Here is a 19,520-nt window from a genome sequence, read left to right as displayed (position 1 = left end):
CCTCTGGCCCTGAGGCTCCTCCTGCCAAATTGTTTTCTTTTGGACTTTCTGGAGATTCCGCTAAAAGCGCCACCAGCACTGATGTCAGCTCAAAGGGCTTCACATTTGGATCTCAAGCACCAGTTTCTTTTAAGTTTGGATCGAATGATAATGCCGTCACATCTGCTGGCTTTGGAGCTCAGGGAGGAGGCTCAAAAATTCCTTTCGGAATCCCCACAAAGCCAACAGGCTGAAAAGGAAAGCGAAATTCCACAGCCTCAGGTTTCATCCAAAGAAGTGGATCTCAAAACCCGGTTTTCCAAGAAGGCGGGTGAATGGGACTGTGACATGTGCTGTGTAAGAAACGCTCCCACGTCTGCGGTATGCGTGGCCTGCAGCAGTGCAGCTCCTTCTACAGCACAGGTCAAACCTGTAGAGGAACCCAAAGCCTCTGGCCCTGAGGCTCCTCCTGCCAAATTGTTTTCTTTTGGACTTTCTGGAGATTCCGCTAAAAGCGCCACCAGCACTGATGTCAGCTCAAAGGGCTTCATTTTTGGATCTCAAATACCAGTTTCTTTTAAGTTTGGATCGAATGATAATGCCGTCACATCTGCTGGCTTTGGAGCTCAGACTGAGAAGAAAACAATTCAGCCTGATGCACCACAACAAGAGAAAGTGTCAGCAGCTCCAGCAGTCCCATCTGGCACTGGATTTGGTGCTCAGTTTGCCAAGAAAGAGGGTCAGTGGGACTGTGACTCCTGCCTAGTGAGGAATGATGCCTCAGTAGCTGAATGCGTTTCTTGCCAAGCCCCCTGCAGCACTGAAAAAAGTAAAGCAACATCACAAGGTGGGCTAGCTGCCATGTTTGGTAAAAAAGATGGACAGTGGGACTGTGACACTTGCCTGGTAAGAAACGAAGGTTCGTCCAGCCATTGTGTTTCATGTCAGACAGCAAACCCAAATATGAAAAACAAGACCTCTGCTGCACCATCAAGTTCCTCTCTTGCCTTCAGTTTTGGTAGTTCTAGCAGCCAACCTGCTGCGACAGGATTTAAAGCCAACTTCAATCCAGGCACTGCTTCCTTTCAGTTCGGCACAAGTCAGGATAAAGCCTCCTCAGAAGGCTTCAAGTTTGAGTCCTCCACAACTGAGGCTGAAAAGTCATCAGGCAGTTCAAGTTTTCCCTTTTCCATGCCGGCGCCTGTTGGCGGATTTAAGTTTGGCATTGCAGAATCTGAGGCAAAACCATCAGATGAACAGTCCCAAAATGGATCTGCGTCTGACCTCCTCAAAAATATTGCTGAGCTTCACAAAGAGAAAGAGAAAGAGGCAGGCCCAAGTTCCTCAGAACAGTCTGTAGACGCTGATAGTCACGATAATAATCCCCTCTTTACTGGAAAGCCTAACGCCTTTAGTTTCGCTGACTTGGCGAAGTCACAAGGCAGTTTTCAGTTTGGCCAGAATGATCCCGCTTTCAAAGGCTTTGCAGGGGCTGGCGAGCAGCTCTTTACAGGAGTTCATTCCAGCTCCAAGGCCGACACCTCTGTCGATCAAGATGATGAAATGTACAAAACCGATGAGAATGACGATATTCAGTTTGAGCCCGTTGTTCAGATGCCGGAGAAGGTCGACCTTGTTACAGGCGAAGAAGATGAGAAAGTCTTGTATTCACAGCGTGTCAAACTCTTCAGATTTGATACGGAAACAAACCAATGGAAAGAAAGAGGAGTCGGCAACCTTAAACTGCTCAAGAATAACCAGAACGGGAGACTTCGAGTTCTTATGAGGAGAGACCAGGTGTTGAAAGTGTGTGCTAATCATTGGATCACAACCACAATGAACTTAAAGCCCCTCTCTGGCTCGGATCAAGCCTGGATGTGGATAGCCAGTGACTTCTCAGATGGAGATGCCAAATTAGAACAACTTGCTGCAAAATTAAAAACACCTGAGCTTGCAGAAGAGTTCAAGCTGAAATTCGAGGAGTGTCAGCGACTGCTTTTGGACATTCCTTTGCAGACGCCTCACAAGCTCGTGAACACTGGCAGAACAGCCCAGCTTATACAGAAAGCTGAAGAAATGAAATCTGGGCTTAAGGACCTCAAATCATTCTTGACTTGCCAAAACAAGGATGACGAAAGTGCCGATACAAGTCATAGTACCTCTGCAGTTGTAGTTAAGCTCGACTCTGAAAGCTCCATACCCACTTTAGAATGGGATAATTATGATTTGCGAGAGGAAACGCATGAGGACTGTGCCAGCTCCTCTGTGTGCAATACTCCTTTGCAGCCTGATCCAGTAGCTAAAAATTTATTCCGCTTTGGCGAATCGTCCACAGGCTTCAGTTTCAGTTTTCAGCCTATTCTCAGTCCCTCTAAGTCTCCATCTAAGCTAAACCAGAGCCAGGCTTCTGTTGGCACAGATGATGAGCAAGAAGCGTCGCAGGAGGAAGAGCGAGATGGTCAGTACTTCGAGCCTGTTGTGCCAATGCCTGATCTTGTTGAGGTCTCAACAGGAGAGGAGAACGAGCAAGTCCTTTTCAGTCACCGGGCCAAATTATACCGCTATGATAAAGATCTCAGTCAGTGGAAGGAACGAGGTATAGGAGACCTTAGAATACTACAACACTTCGAAACAAAGCGTGTCAGACTCGTGATGAGACGGGACCAGGTCCTCAAACTGTGTGCAAACCATTGGATTGCTTCCAATATGAAGCTCGAGCCCATGAAAGGAGCCGAGAAAGCGTGGATCTGGAGTGCCTTTGATTTTGCTGAAGAGCAGGGCACGGTGGAACAGCTGGCGGTTCGATTTAAACTGCAGGAAACTGCAGATGCTTTCAAAGAAATCTTCGAAGAGGCGAGGACTGCACAGGAAAAAGACACTCTACTCGCCCCGTTTTCTGCGAGAGTACCTGCCTCCACCCAGGAGACGCTTTGTGGCCAGGCTGCAGTTGCTGTACTTGAGGAAACCACAAAAGAACGTACCGGACTCTCTGAGGAAGACAGTCCTAAACCGGATGGGACACCGGGGGCAAAGCTTGGCGCTCAAAGCAGCAAGAATGTGGTTTCTCCTCCTAAGTTTGTCTTTGGGTCAGACTCTGTGCAGAAGATCTTTGGAAGCCCTTCGCCATCAAAAGAAAAGTCTCCGGTTGTGATTCCCAGTTCAGAAGATGAGGAAGTGGGTGCCTCGAGACTGAAAACCTCTGGACCAGCAGTGACCAGCCAGTCATCGGTTGGAACTCCTTTCAGCATACCAACAAGAAGTAAGCTATGTTCTGAGACCCACAGTTATGAATAAAACTGTACCTGTTTGTTTAGCTTGAGTGCTGTCCAACCGTGCTCCAAACACACCTGCCTGCAGTTTTCAAGTAGTCCTAAAGATTATGATTAGCTGCTTCAGGTGTGTTCAACCAAGGTTGGAGCTAAGTGCATCTCTGCTTTAGGTTGTAGTTGGTTTATATTTACTTTTTTAATGAGAACGTTCTTCATGTTCTTATTGTGCCGTTTGTTGACGCATGTTTTTCCCAAGGAAGTATTTCTGTCCTATATAGACTGATATTCATCCACTCTGATCCTGAGATGGATTAAAGTCCTTCAACAAAATGATAAAAAAAACTTTAACACACAACATTATTTTTTAGGTTTGGATTTTAGGCTTTTCAGACATAATCCTATGGCTTTTTGGACCTGCGCATCAGCCACCCAGTTTGAAGCCCAAGGTATTTGAGGTCACCGTTTACTGTGGCACATGGAGCTCTCACTGACTGGCATGAGCCGGGAGACCTGACCTTGGCTGAATGATGTGATAACCCAACATTACTCAGACGTGTGCATGGTCTGAAATCTGCTAACCTTTAGCCGTTTGTTTGAAACTTCAGTACAGTTTACAATTAAGGTGCACCAGTGGCTTCAAAGTCCTTCAAGCATTCAGCAGTGAGTGTCTTGTGAAGTGATTTCCCATCTTTAAATGTGGCACCAGCAGGTGTCATTGCAGGAATTTGCCCTTTCAAGTATTTCTGTCTCTATTTATAGAGTATTTTTGGCTCTCAGCAACCCTCTACGTACACCTTGGCAATATAATAGCCATTGGCTAGTAATTTTTTTTGTTTACTCGCCAGACTGATATACTATTTTACACACACACACACACACGCACACATAGTACATATATATGTATGATTCCACCTCCACTGACCGCCAGTTATTTTTAGGAGGTTTGCATTAAGTAGTAATGTAATAAGACAGTGATATTTAAAGGCCAAATTCAGTATACACCTTATTGATTATGCATACTTTGCACAGGCAAGCAGATGAACCCAGAATATAAACGCGATGTGCAAAGTTTAATATTAAATGTTTTCCCATAGAACACCATTATAAAGAAGACACTTAACTATTTAGCGCATTGCGTTCATATTCCGGGCTCATTTGCTTGCCTGCATAAAGCATGCATCATCAATAAGGTGTGTACTAATTTCATCTTTTAATATCACTGTTTTAAAGGCACTTTAAGTGTTATCACATTAAACGTTTTAGAATTTCCCGCTGTTTTTAGTGATTTAAATATTGCGACAGGTGCTTTATATAGATTGCTAATGGCCAAAGCTTACATATTGTTCTCATATCTTGGTTTTATTCTTTTGAGAGGTAATCTAAATACTTTTGGATTAGAACAGATAGAAAATCGACAGGCTTGTGCTGCAGCTCTATGGGTGTTTTGACAAATAGAGCTATTTTTGCCGACAGACCAACTAATAATATGATACCTGTACAGAGTTCAGTTTTTATGTGGTTACTCTGTACTGTCTTAATCACAGGTTTTCTTGAGCTAAATGATAGGGTTGCATTATTTCTCTCACCAATATTAATTTTGATTTATAGAATTCTACAGAGACAGAAATCAGACTCTATAAACATTATCACAAATCATAATTGTCAGTTTCGCTTAAGATAGTAGTTGCAATTTAATCATGTAGATTAATCGAATTTACAATAAAATACTTAATATTGTGTGAGTAAACTTCAAATTCTTCTAATTTCGGAGTTTTAATTGTTATATGTATCAGTACATGACGTGCTATTAATGTAAAGTAACGTTGAGATTATTAGCACTGTCAGTCATGGTAATTTCAGGAGTAACTGAAAATAAACATAAATGATTATTCCCCCCCCCCCCCCCATCCTTAACTCCATTGTAAAGGCTTTATTTGGTGCCTTAGGACGTAAGTTATAATCTTACATAAGTGTGTGTGCTTCTGCAGTTGTTCTGCTGTGTCACTTAACCAGTGCATACTTAAATACGGTTTCTATACCATAAATACTATAATTATATTCCATTACTTCCTTTGGAATAACGGGGAAGGCCGTAAAAAGAGAGATCCCAGTGAATCCCAGCACGCATCACATGATCTCTGCTTATTGTACGCAAATTCTACATAGGCTACCTTATTATTCAAAGTGTTGAGATTTTTAGAATACATATTAGCTTGTTTTCCATCTGCCAGTTAAGATTTACAACAAAAATTAGAGCCGAATTTTGCATTGGTCTGAACAAACAGGCAGACGGGCTGAATGAGAATGTACCTCCACTGTCTGACAGCAGGTGGCGCTGATGGAGCAGCAGAAATAGAGCGGTTTCCCCGGTAACCGCTGTAAACAAGAAGAAAATGCCATCGAAACTCTTCTGAAGACAGTCTTTCATATAATTTCCCTCAGCAGTCTGCCTTCATTCATGTTTTCACACAAATCTACTCTGCGTGTTGCGCCTGCATGAGACAGTTAATTTAGCTTAATGCTGAGCAGGATTTATCACGAGGTTTTACACATTTATAAATTATTCCTTATTAAAGACTATTCAGTCAAGAGCAGAGTGATTTTTCTTTTGTTCTTTAATTAATATTAATGACACAGACAGCAAGCTGCTCTCACTTTCAGACCGAATGTAGGAATCTGACACACACACACACACATATCAGATTTTCTCAGTTTACGTTCATTTAAAACTTTTGTTTAACTTAGTTAAGACTGTGCTCACGAGGACACTTGCCAAAACGGGCATTTTGACGTAATGTTGTGTGTATTTGGTCGTTCGAGCGTGATAAGACGAAAAGTGCACTCAGTTCTGTGATGGTGCGCTGTCAGAGTGCGCGCACAGAAAACAGCGCTCGAGTGCCAAATTTAGTTCGCGATTTTTATTTTTTTGGCAACGGTTTAAAATCTTTTGAATGCTTAAATTGGCAAAACTTAAAAACACATGCATATGATAAACTTTCGTGACGGGTCAAAAATAAAGCATTAAGCTGAACTGCGCCACTGGTGGTGAATGACCGCTGCAGATGCTTCATCACAGTCTGAGTGTCTGCATGTGTGTGTGTCATGTAGAGTTACTGATTTAACGTTGGGTGTGAAGTGTGTACTTTTGTCTGTCTGCCACATGCTTTGACACTTGTTGGTTTCTGATTGCTTCTGAAAACTCCACTCAAACGAGGTGAGCGCTTCAAGAGATCGTTCATCCAAACATGAAAACTCAGTCTCGTCCTTCCAAACCTGTATGACTTCCTTCTGCGGGACACAAAATCAGAGATCATATTTCCAGGACAGTATAAAGTCAATGGCACCAGTGTTGTTGAGACTCCAGTGACTTTGAAAATCCTGTGTTTTGTCAGACGTGCAGCTTTAGAATCGCATGAGAGTGAGTCAGTGACAGCAGTTTTCATGTTGGGATGAACTATCCGTTTAGCAGTTGTTGCTATTGCATTAGTTAATCTAGTTTCTGTTTGTGTGTTGCTCAGTTTCCTCTCCGTCAGAGCAGAAGAGCGCTCCGGACGAGTGTGATGATGATGATGATGATGATGATGATGTTGAGATGGTATTTGAGCTGGAGCCCACGAGAGAGCAAGCAGAGCTGGCAGCCAGACTGATGCTTCCTCATACCTTCTTCTGTTATAAAAACCGTCCAGGATACGTCAGCGACGATGACCGCGATGGTGAGATCTACACTCTGTTTACATAGAGTCTGGTTTCTGTCACCTGTGACGGTACAACAAATGACCAAATCCAGATTAGTTTATCAGAGCTGCTTCTTCTAAAGCTTTAACAGTGTTCAGGGCCCCTTCTGGCTGGCTTTCTTCAGATTTTGGTAGCCTGAAATCAATTTGAACTAACCTGAATAAAAACACATCGACTGAACATCGGCAAATCAGCATGATCAAAAACCTCAGTGATTGTACTTTTTCTTCAAATAAGTCAGGAGAGTAGGTGTGCAACGGATCACAGCTCAGGGTTCGGGTCGTATTACGGGTTGAGAGATCAGATCCTGCGTGTACATTAATGAGGAAAAAAAAAATTTACTTAAATGATTTTAGCAAATGGCTGCAATATAACAAAGAGTGAAAAATTTAAGGGGGTCTGAATACTTTCCGTACCCACTGTATATATATATATAATTATTATTATTAAAAACATTATTTAAAGAACACATCTTCGAAACTACAGCAAGAACTCATAGCATAACTAATAAAGGTCAAACATTTTTAAAGACAAGTGAACTGTCAGTAATAAAATAAGAACAAATTACAAGTGTAAATAAATACAGTATAGTGAAGTAAATACAACATGGTGCAGTATAATAAAGTTAGAAATAAAATAAGATCTAACAGTAGTATTGAGGTACAGAAATGTGATGCACGGATCCAATGTAACGATACACGTCTGATTTCTTTCTTCACTCTTTATGTTCACGTAAAGCATAACCGACTGCGTTTACCAGAATGCTGAATGAGACGGGTATTTTGAAATCATTTTTGTGTATTTGTCCGTTCAAGAGCGAGGAGATGCGAAAGAGGAATTAATTCTGCGGAATACGGAGTTGAACTCTTTCGCCTCTTCATGTGCTTGAATGCTTTAAAACACTTGAATGTTTACAATGGAAACACGTGCGAGTGATCAACTATGAACAAGCGAGTGCACAATGCAAATCAAGGAAGGGATTTGACTTCACTATTGAAGAAAGCCCGTCGGGGGGGCAGGGCCGGGCTTGTGACGTCAGGCTAGTGGATTTTTTGCGAGCCCTGGTATTCACATGTTCTGACTCGAGCGGTCTCGGTCTCTGCGAGAAATGATTCACATCAGATGCACTCGGTGTGTTTTCAGATGAGGATTTTGAGAGCGCAGTGAGGAGTCTGAAGGGGAAGCTGTGTGCGGATGGAGCCGATGGAGCGTCTGATCACGGTAGGCTGGTCTTGTGAAATGCATTACTGGGACTAGTGGAGTCATCAGGGCTCAGCGGCGAGGGCCGGTGTAGGAGTTGGTGGATGTGCGTCGTGGTGTGAGGTATAGTGATGGAGATGCTTGTGTCTACAGACTCGGAGGTCAGTCTGGTGTGGGAGAAGCTTCCGACTGCAGACGAGGAGCAGCGAGCCAGACGCCTCCTGCTGTCTCCCACCGTCCTGTGCAGTGTCAGCAGCGACTCCGAGCCGGAGGCAGAGAAACCAGACGACTTCAGCACTAAGCTGCAGCAGACGCAGGTGACGAGTGTTTCTGATCTTCACATCGCTGTGAGCACAGCACCCGCTCTGGACACACAGGTGAAGCCCGAGCCTTCCCATGATGCAGCAGCTGTGGACACAAGCAGCGGCGGAGCAGAAGAGCGTCAGACTGACGGCAGCCGTCCCATCGACCTCTCCACCAAGAGAAGCAGTGAGAGCGACAGCACCGCTACAGGTGAGTGCCAGTCAAACCTTAACAAGCTTCTCTCAAAGCAGTCTGACTCCTAATATTAACTCCAGTAATCATGTGAAACGTTTGCTTTGTGGCTGCTGAATAAATGCACTTCTGCATCCTCTGTGCTACGAGATCCATGTCTGGATGTACTACACTTCATGAAGGCAGGTGTAGTAGCAGTAAACAGCACAAGCAGCTTCGTGAAAGAAAACACCGGCTGAGTCTCAAAGAGAGCTGAAGTTAAACTCGCTGGTTGCCGGTGTTTTCAGCAGCTTTTTTGTGGTGTAGAGAGAGCACATGCGAGTGGTTGCCAGGTTGGGAAGATTAAATAAACCACTGTGCAGAAAATGTATTGATTTAACCCTCCGGTGTTGTTCGGTCATTTTAGACCAGAAAAAAAAAAGTTTTGAAATTGTAAAAATCGCTACTTCATCAGAATGGTACAAAACTCACTGACTTTTATCGCAGTCACTGTGACCATAAAAAATCTTGGACTTGATTCGAAAAAGCTAAATGGTCATAAAAAAATAGTCACACTTGTGTTGTTCGCAGTCAAAAATGAGCGCCATTCGAAATGAATGGGAAATACGGAAAAGTACAAAAATACAGAGAATCTTTTTGTGTACAATCTACAAATCATTCACGATGCAGAAGAAGAGTGCACAGCAATGAAGGGGTGACACTCTAAAATATCAAGAGTGCAAAACAGACACACACACTCAAACACACACATATGAACTAGTGTGACTGTAACACATAGCATGTTTTTGCAAATACCTGAAATAAAATCAATAATTTAGCTATAATGGAGTAAAAACACGGACACCAAGGAAGGGGTGACACTCTAAAACTTCAAGATTACAAAACAGACACACACACACACACACACACACACTATTATACACACACAAATGAACTGGTGTGGCTGTAACAATATGGCAACATTGAGCCAGAAGACTCAAATAAGAGGTTGAAATCAGATTAACCTCTGATAAAACATTCCTGTTCATATTTGTTACATTTTTGTTGAACTTTGATGTTATGTGTAATAAAATGCCTTTCTTTGTGTTCAGGTCTGACTGTAGTAAAATTAATACAAAAACTGACACTTCAAACTAAAAAATCTAAACCTTTACAAAAAGCATTCTCTTTGAGAATGTCTAAATATAAATCCAAATCCACAAAAAAAAGTATTTGTCTAAAAACAACTAGAGAATTGATAAGCCTTTTATATAGAGCTCTATAGGAATCTAGTGGCTGAACCACGGGATTTCAGATGTTTTTCTTCTTTACTCTCACCAGATGGAACTAATCTGCCTTCAAAAATGGGATTTTAAAGGCATTGTCTCTATTTTAACATGAAATATTGCCATAATTGAAAAGTAATAGAAAAATATATATTTTCAATGGGAAAAATTGATCATAATTATTGCATAAATATTAAATCGTGCCATTAAATTCTCTCAAAATAAAAAATCATATCGAACAAAAATGTATTACATTGATTTCACTTAAAATAAAAAAATAAGTTATATTTCAGGCGTGTGCAACAACACAAGTGTGACTCCCAAATGAACAAAAGCAGAGGGTTAAGAGAAAAGCTCTGATTTAAACTCTTGAAATCTGGCACCTGCAACCGCTTACAGAGGCTTTTTACCAAAGCTAGATAATGGCAATGTCAAACCAAAAAAATATTTTCAGGAGAAATAACCAGCGGGCAAATGTTGTGACTATATTTTAATTAACTGTGAGGTGCAGAAATCATGCAGCCCTATATTTTAATCACAAGCAGATGGTTTTCATGCTAATAAGAGGAGCAATGTGAAGATGTTAAATAGCGACTAGTTTTGCAGCAAAGCTCCTCTGGCTGTGTGTAGTGTAACGACCTCTTGCTCTTGCTGCATGAAGGCGTTTGTCTTGGGTTGTAAGAGTGCTCTCTTGTGTCTCACAGGGCAGTGTTGTGTTACTGTTATGCATGAAGAGCCTCTGAAAGATTAGCACACTAAAGTAACCACACCAAATAAAGAATATTGGTATTGTTATAAAGCACAGAACGGCACTGAAACCCTCAACAGGGGAGACATTTCAGTTACTTTTCAACACATGAGTGTCTGTAAGCCCTTTACGGAGAGGACAGGACAGAAGCGTATGAGCTGTGAGTTAGTCACGTCACGCACTAAACAGCAAACGATGATTGAGCGCTTGTTTGAATGAGTGTGTTTGCTTTCCTCCAGTAGGTCTCTCTTTTGGATTTGAATCTGCGGGTGAGGTTTCATTTGCAGAACTGGCAAAGGGTTCAGGTGAATTTGCATTTTGCAAAAGAGGTGAGTCTGTGTTTACCTGTTTCTATGTCTTTTACTTGATTCTCGTATTAAACCGTGCAGTCACATTCACAGGGCTTTCTACAGAGTTCTCTTGTAAGGCTGAAAAAAAAACATTACATGGAAATGTTATTATAGAGTCGGCATGTCTTCATGAAAGATTTGGACCAGAGCACGAGAGAGGAAAGGGTTTTTAGGGTTGTCTTGCTGGTGTGATCTCACTGCTGCTCTCATCAATGCCAGGCACACTAAATTATAAATTACATTGTGTTCTGAAGATGTTTGGTGAAAACAAACCACAGTGACACACATACGGCACTTCATTTATTCTGTGCTTAAGCAGAAAACGCTGGTTGTCATATGAGGTGAAAGTCTAATAGGTGTGTTCTGGTAACAATGTTTGCACTGCATACTGTTATTTGTATTCTAATCTAATTTCATCTTTGTTTGGCTTCTGAAAATGCTGTCCTAAAGCAGATCATAAGATCTTTTTTGTTTTTAAAGACATATGCATAGCATCAGTTTTGGGGGGAAAAAATCACAAATTCCATGAAAAGTGAATGATGAACAGTTTCCATGAAGACTCACTCATTTCTGCATTTCATAATGTATTTCCTGTTTTCTCTGATGTTATGTTAGCGCTCAGCCCTGTTGTCTAAACCTTGTGACCAAGCTCACGTCTCATCCCGTAAACAAGCCGTTCATAATGTTTGTTTTTTGCATGTGTGTGTGTGTGTGTGTGTGTGTGTGTGTTCGTTGGCAGCATTAATATGAATCGGTATTATGAAGTTCTAGTATGATAGAATACTGCTGCTGTCAGCATTGATATTGTGAGTGCTGTTTTCATCATGTGTTTATTTCTGCAGATGATGATTTCTCATGGTCAGGCGCAGGAGCCACAGTCTTTGGAAGTACAGGGACACAAAAGGAAGGAGAAAAAACAAGCCATGAAGCAGAAGAGGAGGGCTGTGATGAAGAGACGACTCATAATGAGGAGGTCCACTTTGAGCCGATCGTGTCCCTGCCTGAGGTGAGTGTTTGCTGTGATGCTGGTAGCTGTGCTCCTCGTGTCTCTGGAGAAGTGTGACGTGTGCTGATCCTGCAGGTGGAGGTGAGGTCTGGTGAGGAGGACGAGGAGATCCTGTTCAGAGAAAGAGCCAAACTGTACCGCTGGGACCGCGAGCTCAACCAGTGGAAGGAGCGCGGCGTGGGAGACCTCAAGATCCTCTTCCACCCGCTGAAGAAGAGCTACCGCCTGCTGATGAGCCGCGAGCAGGTGCTCAGAGTCTGCGCCAACCACAGCATCAGCCCGAGCATCGAGCTCAAGCCCATGAACACCTCGGCTAACTCTCTGGTGTGGACCGCCACAGACCACTCAGGTGCAGCCCTCGCTCCTCGCCTCACACACATCACCCTGCTGCCGCTGTCCTCACGTCTGTATGTTTGTCCACACAGAGGGAGACGGGAAAGTCGAGCAGCTGGCGGCCAAGTTCAAGACTCCAGAGCTGGCGGAGTCCTTCACACGAGCCTTCACAGACTGCCAGAGCCGCATGTGTCAGACTGACGCTGCTCAGACGTCTGCCGCCGAGGCGCTGTCTCGAGGCTCCAACCCTGTGGTGTTCTTCGACATCGCCGTAGATGACGAGCATGCTGGGAGAGTCGTCATGGAGCTCTTCGCTCACATCCTGCCCAGAACGGCGGAGAACTTCCGGGCTCTGTGTACGGGAGAGATGGGCTTCAGTTACCGCCAGTCCGTCTTCCACAGGATCATCCCGGACTTCGTGTGTCAGGTGAGGACACCGTCATTATGTAAAACTAGGGGTGCGATTATAAATCGATTCTGAGCTTAGTTTTTAACAGCAGATGGCGCTGCGTGCTTTAGAAACAGCTGTGCTTTGCTTGCTTCCAGTTCCTTACACATGCACCATTTAAACCTAAAATAATCATTCGAAAAGGTTGAATCAAATTACAGGGGTGTAATAAAGCGCATAAGATGCATAAAATGCAAGTGATTAAGTTGGGTGTTGCTATGACAAGGTTACTTAATCTTGCATTTATTTGTTTGAGCAACAGTTTATCTTTCCATAAGATCATTTGTTATTAACTGACATCTGATGTAAATTAGAAAATGATAATATGTAACAATGCCAAGGTCTCTGGAGGAGGTTTGGATAAGTGATATTTGCGTTCTCTGCGATCGAGTGAGCAGTCCGGTAGCGGTGACTTCTTCCACTGGTTGTGCTGGTAACAATGCATTGGGAAAAGAAGCAGGAATCTGTTTCGACAGCTTTGAACATGAAGTGCTGTAGGATGCTGATCTCCTGGAGCACCAAAGGGTCCTAAAATCTGGAACATGCAGATGTGGTCCTGGAGTAGGTGTAGAAGGTCCTTAGTCTGGAAAAAGCAGACGAAAGTAGCTTGAAGTGAAGGTTTGCTCGCCGGAGCTTAATCTTGTTGCAAATGTCTGCATGTTTTCTGCCTCTCTGGGCTAGAGACTCAGAACTCGGTCGATCCGCTTTGTCTCTCTAGGATGGAGACTGCATCTGTTGTTTCGCTGGATGAAGACTGAATGTAGAGTATCTCTTACCTCACGGACTGGAGACTCAGAACGTATCATATCTGTTATTACCTCCTACCACACAGGCCAGAGACTTGTACCCTTTCAACAGACACTCCTTGATCCCTTTATCTCTTTCTGATGAGGAGGAGATTGCAATTTGGCGCTTCTCCATTCTTCTCAAGGCGGTGTGGCCCACCCTTCTTTCCTCCCGTGGAGCTCACTGCCGTAGTCCAAACACATTTAGAGAAGTGTCACTAAAGTTCTACCAATGCATTATTCACTTACCAAACCACAACCAGAATACATTTGGCAATGTTCCAAACATGGAGGAAAAAGATCGAACTGTCATGCATGCATTCATTTGTCCTTTAACAGCTGAATTTGTGTACAATTTTGCACTACACTTAGCTGCGGTTGAGAATTCTTATTCTTCTGAATAAGCATGAGATGGGTGTGTTGTAGTGTGCATCAGTTTTAAGGTTTGAAAACAGTTATGAATGGATTTAGATAGATCTCTGTGACTTCTCTGTTTCACCCACCGCTGCTGTATCTAAAGATTCCTAAGGAATATTTATGCTGGTCACAGACCAAACCTTAGGAATCAGTCTCTAGACGGGTGAAGGGCAGAAACTGCATGTGGACCAATGAGAAGTCCTTTCCTTCCCGGGCTTGGTACCAGAGGTCTTGTCCTCTAAGAGGTTTCTGCCTGTTGTCCTAGCATCTTTATCTGATGGCGTTGGACGGTTTGCTTATGTTAGTCCACCAAGATCCAATCAAAGTGTTGCAAACCTGTGTCCACTGCTGTGGTGAGAGAGGGGCCCCGGCCTAAAACTGGGCCCTGGAATGTGCTGTCCACTACAATGCCTTCATCATCCAGAAGCTGCCTACACACTCTGGCCACATGAGGCTGGGTGTTGTCCTGCACCAGGAGGAACCCAGGACCACTGCACCAGCGTAAGGTCTGAGGATTTCATCCCGGTACCTAACAGCAGTAAGGGAACCACTGCAGGTCTGTGCAACCCTCCCCAGACCATCACTGACCCACTGCCAAACCGCTCATGCTGGATGATGTTGCATAACATTCCCCACAGCATCTCCAGACCCTTCCACAGACCTGGTGTTCTCTGGCAAATGCCAGTCAAGCTGCACAGTGCTGGACTGTGAGCACAGGTCCCACTACAGGACATCTGGCCCTCATGCCACCCTCGTGAAGTCTGTTTCTGACAGTTGGGTCGGACACATGCACACCAGTCGCCTGCTGGAGGTTGTTTTGTAGGGCTCTGGCAGTGCTCCTCCTACTCCTGCTTAAACAAAGGAGCAGATTCTGCCCATCTCCCACTCCACTCCAAACCTCCTTGCGGCAGCACATATTGCCAAGTTCACGCTACAGGATTTTAAGCCCGATGTGCAAGTTAACGAGCTCGCCGAGGTCGGGCTGTGATCGGGGGAAAATCAGCAGGTGATCAGCGCTTGGCAATCTTTGTGTGTTGAACTACTCAACGACGCACCAAAGAGGCTCGCTGACAACATTGGCCAAATAAATATCTAGCATGCTAAATATCTGGACCCAGAGGTCTTGTCCTCTAAGAGGTTTCTGCCTGTTGTCCTAGCATCTTTATCTGATGGCGTTGGACGGTTTGCTTATGTTAGTCCACCAAGATCCAATCAAAGTGTTGCAAACCTGTGTCCACTGCTGTGGTGAGAGAGGGGCCCCGGCCTAAAACTGGGCCCTGGAATGTGCTGTCCACTACAATGCCTTCATCATCCAGAAGCTGCCTACACACTCTGGCCACATGAGGCTGGGTGTTGTCCTGCACCAGGAGGAACCCAGGACCACTGCACCAGCGTAAGGTCTGAGGATTTCATCCCGGTACCTAACAGCAGTAAGGGAACCACTGCAGGTCTGTGCAACCCTCCCCAGACCATCACTGACCCACTGCCAAACCGCTCATGCTGGATGATGTTGCATAACATTCCCCACAGCATCTCCAGACCCTTCCACAGACCTGGTGTTCTCTGGCAAATGCCAGTCAAGCTGCACAGTGCTGGACTGTGAGCACAGGTCCCACTACAGGACATCTGGCCCTCATGCCACCCTCGTGAAGTCTGTTTCTGACAGTTGGGTCGGACACATGCACACCAGTCGCCTGCTGGAGGTTGTTTTGTAGGGCTCTGGCAGTGCTCCTCCTACTCCTGCTTAAACAAAGGAGCAGATTCTGCCCATCTCCCACTCCACTCCAAACCTCCTTGCGGCAGCACATATTGCCAAGTTCACGCTACAGGATTTTAAGCCCGATGTGCAAGTTAACGAGCTCGCCGACAGGTCGGGCTGTGATCGGGGGAAAATCAGCAGGTGATCAGCGCTTGGCAATCTTTGTGTGTTGAACTACTCAACGACGCACCAAAGAGGCTCGCTGACAACATTGGCCAAATAAATATCTAGCATGCTAAATATCTGGACCGGTCGGCCGGCCGACTCGACATCACGTGGTGTCAGGTGTCTCTACGAGCTACAGCCAATGAGAGCAAGACATGGGTTGAGGTTAGCGGAAGAAAAACAGCAGCAGCAACACGGCTTTAAGACAAGTTTGGAAAAGAAATGGAGCTAATTTTTTCAGAACAGATCATCACGCAAACAGCTTGCAGCACTAATTTCTTCCCGATGTCCATTTTTAAATAAACCACTCCTGTTCCACTTGTTGTTTCGCGTCATTCCCTTTCAACTTCTGGCGTGTGTTTTCGTGACAAAGCGTGGTTTGGGGACGGGATCGAGTCGTTGTGTGACAGAGTTGTTGTCAGCTTGTGTAGCTGAAGTTTGAAGTTTAACTGAATTGGTGTTATACTGTGATTGTGTTCCCTTCATTTTTATGAGCAGTTTATTAACAAGAGTGTAGTAGTATCTCAATGAAAGTAAAAGATCTGCTACTGTTACTGAACCTCTGAAGCCAGACAGGTCAGTATTGAACATTATGAACTAAACAAATCAAACACTAGATACAAACAGCTGTTCATGGTGACGGCCTGAAATATCTAGAGTGTTTCTGCTTCTAGCTTTGGTTTCTGATGGCTATTTAATAACTCCTGCTGTCTCTCAGGGCGGTGATATCACCAGCCAGGATGGGACGGGAGGGAAGTCCATCTACGGAGCGAAGTTTGAGGACGAGAGCTTCGAGGTGAGGCACACGGGGCCGGGGCTGCTGTCCATGGCCAACCACGGCAGAGACACCAACAACTCACAGTTCTTCACCACCCTCAAGAAAGCAGAGCACTTTGACTTCAAGCACGTGGCCTTCGGATTCGTCAAAGACGGCATGGATGTGGTGAGGAGAATCGGAGAGCTGGGCGCTAAAGACGGGAAACCCACGGAAACCATCACCATCTCGGACTGTGGGCAGATTCTTTAAGCTGTTCTACACAAACTACTGTTCATCATGTTCGAGACCGTGTTCCCTGAACTCTTGTGTAAATCAGAACTTGTATACGCAGTGGTTTTATTCTTGTCCTGTTTGTATGTTAATAAAGTGGACAGCACTAGTTGACAATAAAATTCATGCTTTGCAAAAGAAGAAAAACTATTTTATTACAGAACTTGTTTACCCCAGTGTCCTCATGTTTACAGGGGCTTAACTGGACAGAATGTGAATCTTTCGAAGGCTTGCTTTGTGTGTATTTGGTTGGAAGGTCGCTTCACTGGCATGAGGTCCCACACAAACGCAGCCATGTTGCTTGCAATTTTCAATCTCCTGAACATAAAATAAACATCTGGCAACTTGAGTTTCACTACTTATTCAAAGTGTGTCATTATTGATGAGAAACTGTGAATGCGGTCAAATGCTTCTGGATCAAGTGAAAGCAAAGCTGCTTTATTTCTCCTTTAGTTTTGACAACTGTTTCAGGATTTAAAGGGATAGTTCACCCAAAAAGTATGATTTCGCTTCTGGATCAAGTGAAAGCAAAGCTGCTTTATTTCTCCTTTAGTTTTGACAACTGTTTCAGGAAAACGGGAAATTTAAAGGGATAGTTCACCCAAAAAGTATGATTTAATCGATTTACTCACCCTCAGGGCATCCTAGGTATATAAGACTTTCTTCTTTCAGACGAATACAATTGGAGTTATATTCAAAAAAGTCCTGGCTCTTATAATGGCAGTGAATGGGGGTCGAGATTTTGAAGCCCAAAAAAGTGCTCCACATGACTCCGGGGATTAATAAAGGCCTTCTGAAGTGAATTGATCCATTTGTGTAAGAAGAATATCCATATTTAAACCTTTACACCATAATCTCTAGCGTCTGCGTTCATGAGAGAGTGCTTTCCAGTGGATTGATGGATGGATTCACTTGTTTGTGCTTCAAATTCTTGACCCCATCCACTGCCACCATAAAGCTTGGAAGAGCCAGGACATGTTTAATATAACTCTGATTGGATTTGTCTGAAAGAAGATAGTCTCATATGGCTTGAGGGTGAGTAAATCAGGGGGTCATTTTCATTTTTGGGTGAACTGTCCCTCTGAGTAACCAGCAGTGAGTTCAGGAGTTATTATTCATTCATGTGCAGTAAATGCACTCTTTAGGGCTAGTTTTCAGCTCCACTTTTCTCTTTACTCTGTAGGTCTGACCTACAGCAAATTCATCTTGTTTTGATAAATAGAAATAACACACTAGGAGAGGAAACTGGGAGTTAAATCTGCCAAAGTAAACCCAGATTTTTGTGCTGAAGAGTAACATTTTGTGCATTTTTAGGGATGTGATTTTCCGTGTTTGCATATTTTCCAGCCAGGGTGTTTTGACTCTTTGAGCTGAGCGTAACCAGTGAGGGTTCATCTCTTGCGTCAAGCAGCACGTTTGAGCTTCAGTTTCGTTTCGTTTCATGAAACTGAAGCTGTCATGAGCTCTATGTTGATCAATGTGTTTATATGCGAATAAAAGCTCAAGTTAACTCCGTTCATATAGTGATCAAACAGTTTATAAAGACATTGCAAAAGTGCCCAGGTCTTCTGAATGAAGTTGAATGTTTTATGAGTTTAAATGACATGAGAGCGAGTAAATAAGAGAATGATCACGTATAAGCTGAGGGAAATAATCAGCACTGTAATACCTTCACAAGTCATCAGTATGATATCCAGTGAAGCATTAACCAGTGCAGTCACTCTCTTACTAGTGAACAAAAATCTAATTGTTAAACATTTTGTGATTTTCCAACTGACTGAACAACCAAGCATGAAATATAATCCAACAGAGCTCAAGTGAGAAATTAAACCGCACAACAAAACACTGTACTTTATTCATGAACCGTTGTATGATTAAACTACAATAGAAATCTCTGTAGTGCTGCAGTGTTCAGCAGATCTCACACACCACAGGAACAGCATCTGATCAAACACACGAGAGTCAGTAGTGCTCCACGTGACGACGGCTGCTTATAGCTCAAAAACTCACCACACGGTTACTTCACAGAGAAGCAGCTTGAGAGTTAATGAAATACACTATAATGCACTTACAAACAGTTCCCTCTGTCTTTAGCAAAGAGAAGAGCAGGGCCTGTATGTATAAAACCTGAGAGTAAAACAGTCTTCAGAGCGACGTGAAGCAGCTAAAGGTGACCTTCAACAGAATGACAATCCTCATCACCATCATGACTTTCCTTCATCAGATGAACACAAACTGACTAGAAATCAATGTCTTCTGAAGTGGAGTGTGAGTGTGTGTGAGCGTGAGCGTGAGCGTGAGTGAGTGAGCGTGTGTGTATGAGCGTGAGCGTGAGTGTGTGTGTGTGTGAGTGTGAGCGTGTGTGTGTGTGTGAGTGTGAGCGTGTGTGTGTGTGTGAGTGTGAGCGTGTGTGTGTGTGTGAGTGTGAGCGTGTGTGTGTGTGTGAGTGTGAGCGTGTGTGTGTGTGTGAGTGTGAGCGTGTGTGTGTGTGTGAGTGTGAGCGTGTGTGTGTGTGTGA

At 43.8% G+C, this 19,520-nt stretch overlaps 1 protein-coding gene across 1 annotated transcript in view; it reads left to right on the top strand.

Moving 5' to 3' along the window:
* The window catches only part of LOC107733035 (E3 SUMO-protein ligase RanBP2-like), a 39,268-nt gene extending 22,137 nt beyond the window's left edge, over nucleotides 1–17,131 (top strand). The window contains exons 20-29 of the mRNA XM_016544543.1: nucleotides 238–3,238; nucleotides 5,461–5,478; nucleotides 6,782–6,961; nucleotides 8,127–8,204; nucleotides 8,337–8,696; nucleotides 10,931–11,020; nucleotides 11,884–12,047; nucleotides 12,123–12,396; nucleotides 12,473–12,807; nucleotides 16,673–17,131. Coding sequence (XP_016400029.1) covers nucleotides 238–3,238; nucleotides 5,461–5,478; nucleotides 6,782–6,961; nucleotides 8,127–8,204; nucleotides 8,337–8,696; nucleotides 10,931–11,020; nucleotides 11,884–12,047; nucleotides 12,123–12,396; nucleotides 12,473–12,807; nucleotides 16,673–16,981 — 4,809 coding nt within the window. The 3' untranslated portion in view covers nucleotides 16,982–17,131. The remainder of the gene's footprint in view (nucleotides 1–237; nucleotides 3,239–5,460; nucleotides 5,479–6,781; nucleotides 6,962–8,126; nucleotides 8,205–8,336; nucleotides 8,697–10,930; nucleotides 11,021–11,883; nucleotides 12,048–12,122; nucleotides 12,397–12,472; nucleotides 12,808–16,672) is intronic.
* The last annotated feature ends 2,389 nt before the right edge of the window (nucleotides 17,132–19,520 follow it).

The sequence above is a fragment of the Sinocyclocheilus rhinocerous genome, unplaced genomic scaffold, assembly GCF_001515625.1.
Source record: "Sinocyclocheilus rhinocerous isolate Xijiao unplaced genomic scaffold, SAMN03320098_v1.1 scaffold2475, whole genome shotgun sequence".
In the NCBI taxonomy this organism is placed as follows: domain Eukaryota; kingdom Metazoa; phylum Chordata; class Actinopteri; order Cypriniformes; family Cyprinidae; genus Sinocyclocheilus; species Sinocyclocheilus rhinocerous.
The sequence above is the reverse complement of the archived record's forward strand: the minus strand, read 5'-3'. Positions and strand labels throughout refer to the sequence as shown.